General features: G+C 35.7%; 1 protein-coding gene across 1 annotated transcript; it reads right to left on the bottom strand.

The window, feature by feature from the left end:
* Positions 1–298: 298 nt before the first annotated feature.
* Positions 299–2798, bottom strand: LOC113753206 (homeobox-leucine zipper protein HAT5). Its single transcript, XM_027297309.1, has 3 exons — positions 2102–2798; positions 1053–1447; positions 299–955 (listed from the first exon to the last, which is right to left on the bottom strand). Exons 1-3 carry the CDS (start codon positions 2229–2231, stop codon positions 509–511), a joined length of 972 nt encoding a protein of 323 aa, XP_027153110.1. The 5' UTR covers positions 2232–2798; the 3' UTR covers positions 299–508.
* Positions 2799–6877: the final 4079 nt, after the last annotated feature.

Raw genomic sequence — 6877 nt, 5'->3', positions numbered from 1 at the left:
AAGGAGACCAAGTTCCTTGCCGGCGAGGTCCAGATCAAAGTTTCTACATCAGGAGTGGTGGTGAATTACCAGGCACTCTCTCTAAATTGGGTTGCAAATTGCTCCATATATTTAGGAGCGTAAAAGGGAAATCAGACTAAAAAGCTCATGCATGGTTAATGGGACGTGCTGTAGGGCAGATGCCTTTGATTTTGATCAGTTTTAAATCCGTCCTAGACAGAGTGACTCATCATTATTCACTTTAACCTAATGCGCCGAACAAGTGATCCGATCCAAGGATGAAAGTTCGCAACAAAACTAACAAAAGCTGATGGTTTTTCTTCTATTCTATCTCAAGTCGGTCTAAAATTTATTATGCTGAACTGAAATGAGCAAATGTCATGATTTTCACCAACTAAACAAAAGCCAACCACAAGATGCTGAAAATGTCAGTATCCGGGGCCTGATATGACTCCTAAATCTTCTCTATATTTACAGCAAGATATAGAACCGGGACATCCAAGATAAGTCAGTATGCCCAGAACCAAGTGGATTGATCTTCAACCGAAAATCCCAGATTGCCTGAATTGCATTGCAGATCATTGTAGCATTCGTATTCAAGTTTGGGTGGAAAGCCTGTTGGCTGAAGGAGGCTTCTGCTCAGGCTATCATCCTCATCTTGAGAGAAATCTGACAATTCTGGTTCAAAAACATGTGAGGAATCATCAGGGACCATCAAGGAAGAATGGTTTCCATCAGTACAATGTGAGCTGTCTGAGTCAAAAACATCACTTTTGGCTGAACTTGCATCTTCCTGCTTAACACTAACTGGCATTTCGGGTACGTTAGGAGAAAGAGTAATAGGATTTGCCTTCTGGGGTTCAGCATTCAATGGACTGATAGTACTGGAATCCAAAGGCTCTGATTTAGCCTTTCCTCTCTCTCTTTGGACCAACTTTTCAGCGAGTGAATGAACCTATAGGAAAAAACAAAATAGTAATATTTTAGCAAAAAACCAACCAAATTGGACAACTTTAATTAATGTCTATGACAAATATAAACCAGAAAAATACCTCATTTTTCAAACTCTCATTCTCTTTGAATAGGGTATCATAATCAGCTCTGAGTTTATCATAACTTGATTTGAGACAATCATATTCTTTCTCCAGCTGTTTAGTCTTGTACCGGGCTCTTCGGTTCTGGAACCAAATGGCAACTTGCCTAGGCTGCAAGCTAAGATCTTTAGCAAGTTGGACTTTTCTCTCAGGATCGAGCTTGTTTTCCAACTCAAAACTTCTTTCAAGAAATTGAACTTGCTCTGCCGTCAGTCGCCTTTTCTTTTCTGGTTGGTGAAAGCAATTGTCGTAACTCTCGCTGCCATCATCTCCTTTGTCACGCTGTGCGAAGAATGTTTTCTCTCTTGTGTTTTCTCCTCGAGCATCACCGAAATTAACCATGGATGTAGAACCTGAAACAGAGTAGGATAATCGAAACTCACTCCAATTTTCAAGAGACACAAAGAATTGTTATTAACGTCACATTGAAATTAGAATCCAAGTCCATTGTTCTCTGCATTGGGCTAAGCAAAATAATAGCACAACTATGGATAAATTGCAGGATTTCACAACCACAATCCAACTTTAGGACAACATAATGAGGTTAAAAGAGATTAATAAATGAGAACCATGGGATAACAAGCTGGCTGAGGAAATCTTCAGAAACTCTCACTTGGTTCAACAATTTGCCATGCCAAACTACACTACTGTTTGATTTTCAGAATAGTATCTACAAGACAGTACAAAATCAAGAGATGCAAATAATTCATCATAGGCAAAAAAGTTAGTTACTCGTATGAACGAACTGTAAAAAAATGTGATCGTTAGCTAAAAAACTAGGAAAAGAAAGAGAATCACATGGACTACAATGCTCAGTAAAATTCTTGAAATTTTAAAGAATTCGACATACCATTTGATCAAAGCTTTAGAAAAATTCAAAGAAAGTACAGAGCAGAATAACGAAAAGAAAAAGCAAAATATTTTTTTAGCCCAAGACCAGCATAAAACAAGACACCATAAACCAACATGCTAAAGCAAGCAAGAAAAAAGGGACTCAGTATGAATACCATGAAAAGGAGGAGGAGAAGAGTTAGAAATCCAGAGAGAATCAAGAGCTTCATGAGAAGAACAGGGCAGCCTTTCGTTTTGCAGCAAAACACTACTGGTACCGGTAATATTTCCACCACAGCCCTCCATAGCTTACAGGAGTATTTTATCCTATGAGTTACTATGACTTTGAAAGAATAGTTACAGCCGAGAGTTTTTGATCAATGGGGCAAAACTTCAAGGAGGCAGGAGAATAGGCCAAAAATAAAGGGACTGACGAGAAATGGGATTTAAGCAAAGTTTTGAATTAAAGCTTATGGCGAAAGAAAGTAGTGGCGAGGACGATAGTAGTAGTAATATCCTCAAAAGTACGAGACTGGCGAGAGCTTAAACACATCATTTCAACTTTCAAGTCGGTCTTTGGCAGGTGAAAGGAAAGACTAGAGGCGACTGAGGAGGAAGGTCTCGTAGGCACTAACTAGGTAGGGGACCTAGGAAAGGGGTTGCTTCTGTATAGACTATAGAGGGAAGAAATCTATGCAATCAGAGAAGGAACAGAGAAAGAGAGGGGCTCTTGTATGGGAACTGGGAAGGAGAGGTTGATGGAAGAGCTTATAAGCAACTACCAGTATCAGGAAGCTTACTCCAAAGAAAGGAAGGCAAGAGGCCTTTTCTTCTGTGGTTGGAAGAGCGACTAGTTTTAAGTTGCTTTGAAGCCCCTTGTTCATAAATTTAAGTAGGAGAGTGATTTTTACACTCCCCAAAAATCTTCTTGCACTCCCCTGTTATTCTATATGTTTGAAACCCATGGGCTAGCCCGGTTGGTCGGGGATTTACTCGGAAGTTGCCTCAGCTGTCAATAGCAAGTCTCAATCTTCACTGATAAATTGGACATACTTAGTAATATGATGATTATTGTTACCCTCTTGAGTACTGAATAGAAATTCAGAGAAATTTTTTGAAATTAATTTTTAGCATTTCTTTGATGTGATGTGATACACATGAAATTTTTTTTTTAAACAAAGAAAATCTAAAAATATGTTGATAATATAAGCAAATAAAAAAAATTAGCAAATAATTTCTATCCAAACAAACTCATTTATGATTTGTAGTTTGGTTTCTTAATAATGAAATTGAATATTGTGAGAACTACTTGACTCCGAAGCTGTCCTCTTAAATAGAAGAATACGAAAGTAACGAATTTTTCATGGAAAGGAAGAGGCAAAAAAGAAGTGCTTATTTATAATTTTACGTTAGACATTTATTGTTCTGAATGTGCCAATTCAAAAGGTTACAGTAATTTGAAAACCTCTCTTTCTTAAGATGAGAAAAGCTTGGTGAGAACTGGGAGTCTGACCCTCGTTTAATGAAATAAAAAAAGATAAGGCTATCAATCAGAAAGATTTTTTTTTTTTTTTTTTTTGTGGTTCTTAAGCTCGAGTCTGATTAGAAGCGCCTTGTTTGGATTGTCGGTTTCCGTAGAACAATTACATCGTTTTTCGTGATCATATTTCTTTATTATCTTTTTTCCTTGCATACATCAAATCGTTACAGTAATTTTTCCATGAAAAATCACGAAAAATGCAATCTAAACACAACTTCAATACAAGTTTCGCGTCAGGTCAGATCTGCTCATTGGACATGTACGTTTTATTCCAATCTAATATTCAAATCTAAATTCTGCCCAACCCTATTACACAAGAGGATCAACGAGTTTTTGTCTAATCGACTAGGCTATACTAGGGCTAGTTCGGCTCCATTGTTTGTCCTAAAAAAAAAAAGAACAAATCTCAAGCATTTGATCATTTTCAGATCCTCACAGCCTAAGACCCTAATTGTAAACCAAATTATATTGAGGTAAACGGCATTATACTTTCTTAACATTTGGTCCCAAAATCACTTTGTCCGGTAACGTTGATCTCTAAGTACTTTATTTTATTGACGGTCAAAGTTAATGGAAAGATGAAAGGATAAAAATGCCTTTATATTAGTAGTTATTGGGAATGATATCCAGTTTTTGCATTTTCTTCAAAAAATGACCACATAAATGTTAGAGAAAAATACGTTGCATCTCATGTGATTAAAAAAAAAAGAGAGAATTGAAAAGAACAATTAATATTAAGGTCCACATATCTACCTCACTTCAATAGTTGAAAATTTTATATGCTTTAGGAGTTTGTAGAAAAAATAATTAATTTTTGTGTAGAAGCATTTCAATAAGTATCACAGCGAAAAATTGTACCAAAATATAAATTAACCAATATTTAGGACTTTTTTTTTTATATCTAGCCATTGATTTGTTAAAAAAAAAAATGACATAGCAACACACATAGAGCATTTGGGTCTTTTTTTAAAGTCCTTATTTATAAGAAGAAGGGATTCATTAGGACAAGAGTAATTTTGCTTAAAAATTTTAAGGATCAAATGTTACCTATAACCGATAGAACGAGGCATAGTGATTTTGGGACCAAACGTCAAGAGGTTTATTGCCATTTATCCAATTGGTCGTCAGAGCATTAGTTTTTTGGTGTATCAAAACATGTTACAAGTTTTATCTTCTCTTTTAAGAACTTCAAACGAAAAATTGACTAAACATATATTATTGTTGCAACGGGTATCAAGTTGATTGACTAAAGGCTTTGCTTCCCACAAAAAAAAAACAGAGAGAAAAAGGCTCAAACTTTTTTGATTTCACAAACATAATAATGAGTTGGTACACTGGCAATGTAGCTGCGTGTGGAACGACTTTTAGCCTTTGCTGAGGGGACTCTCAGGCATGGAAATCCCAGAAACAGGGATGGGTGTGGTGAGTGATTAAAAGGGAGTGCCATTTAAGGAAAGGGATTTTCTTCTGCTGATCCACCACTCAACCTTTCCTTTTTTTTTTTTTTTTCCCCTTAGTGGAACTTATTAGATCACATCAGTCTTCAAGAGGATTTGGAATTGAGTGTCTCAATTAACTACAGCAGCCATGAGAGAGATAAGCCTCCTTTGTTTCATAATCACCTCTGCAAGAAAGAAGAAGCATAATGAAACGTTTCTATAATTTCAGTTTGATTGATGCGTGTCAATGGAAGTTAGTTCCTAATGCACTTTCCTCATCTTCTTTTTACTAATCGGTTTACAAGTCATTGCATTATCTTTTGTCCTTACATTAACTCGTGTAAGAAAAAATACAACTGGCTTTGTTGCATATTTATTGATTGTGCCACCCTTTGAATGAATAATGTGTTGTTAAAATTTCAAAATATTACTACGAAACGTAATTCAAGCTGAACTATTATACCATAAATTATGAGCATGCTGTACCACTTGGACAGACCTTAATTAAGCGCAGGGGAATTGGAGGTCGCCAATATTATAGTTACCAATTTTAGGCAAAATTTGGGATGGTTTTACACTTGTACGATGCCAGACTTGTGGGTCAAAGTAAACTGGAGGTGCGTGTACCGTACTTAAGAGGCTTCAAGACCTTCTTTTGACAAGGGCTTCAAGGCCTCAAGTGGAGGTGGATATATTGCAGGAAGAAAAGATCCTCATTCAAGTTTATAAATTTTTTTGGGATAATTTCAGAAACCTCCCCCCAAAGTTTTTATTAATTATAGATAGCTCCCCTCAAGTATTCAAAATTACACTTACTGTCCTTACTTTTACTATTTAGGTAACCATTTAGGCCCAATAACCTAGATTCTTTTTCAATAATCCTAAACTACCCTTCTATTAAAATTGTGAAAACAAAAAGGAAAAAATAATTTAGTCACCACCTTCCACATATACACTTTTGCAACTAATCAAGCATTCCCAACTCAATCCATCCCTACACTATGGCAGAATCCCAAATTCACTCCAACTCAGTCCCCAAAATTTGGGCAGTCACAAAATTCCCAACCTCAACTCAAATGCTTTCAGTGCAAATCAATTGCAACGGTCACCTCAAATACCCAATGTTTCTACAATTCATCCATTTCATTCCTTATCCAAAATTAACCAATCTCAAATTCCAAACTGTGATCTCATTGGCTGTCATTTTGCCAAACATAAAACAATATCCTAGCCTACGATCCCAATACCAAAAAGCAATAATGCTTTTACATAGCAAAGCATATAATTTAGTAATACTCCATCAACATCTAGGGATCTAGACCAACTTCGATATCCATAGCAAACTACTATCAACTATTGCAAATCAATTAAAGAAACCCAAATGCAGCTATTAATATGCAAGAAAATTTATCTTTATAGAAGGCAAAATTGCATGCCCCTCATCTAGACCTCTTCCCTTTCCAACCATCAATTTTTTTTTTTTTAAAAAAAAATATCTATCACTAGTATCCTCTTCGTCTATAACTATTTTGATAGAGATATCTACTCACCTCAATTTATTATTTGGCAATTTCAAGTCATTAGCATCAGCAAAACATAAGAAAAGTTGAAAAATCGAAAGGTTCTAATTACTAAGAATGAGAGAGGCGGACATTGCTGTCATTATAGTTGGTGAGAACAGGTTATGGGAAGAAGGAGAAAAAAGATATTTTGAGATATACCTGGTTTTGTTGGGATTGTAAGTTATTTGAGATATTTTTACCGTAGCATTTTTTGTGATGTGATGTATGTAAGATAAAAAGATAATTGGGTAGATAAAAAAGTGTATTGAAAATTGTAATGATGATTTAAGCAAATATATTTAAAAAAATAATCAGCTGTCCAAACAAACCCAGGACTCAAGGAGGATGGGAGAAATAAATAACTATAAGTAGTTGGTGAATTTGTGGCAAGATGGGTATTAGGGACAATTT

The sequence above is a fragment of the Coffea eugenioides genome, chromosome 11, assembly GCF_003713205.1.
Source record: "Coffea eugenioides isolate CCC68of chromosome 11, Ceug_1.0, whole genome shotgun sequence".
Lineage (NCBI taxonomy): Eukaryota > Viridiplantae > Streptophyta > Magnoliopsida > Gentianales > Rubiaceae > Coffea > Coffea eugenioides.
Note: the sequence above shows the minus strand (reverse complement) of the source record. Positions and strands in the feature narration are given on the sequence as shown.

Coding starts and splice junctions, on each gene's coding strand:
- LOC113753206 (XM_027297309.1), bottom strand. CDS start 2,231: ATGGAGGGCTGTGGTGGAAATATTACCGGTACCAGTAGTGTTTTGCTG. Junction 1,448..2,101: donor TTCTCCTCCTCCTTTTCATG/GTATTCATACTG, acceptor ACTCTGTTTCAG/GTTCTACATCCATGGTTAAT. Junction 956..1,052: donor ATGAGAGTTTGAAAAATGAG/GTATTTTTCTGG, acceptor TTTTTCCTATAG/GTTCATTCACTCGCTGAAAA.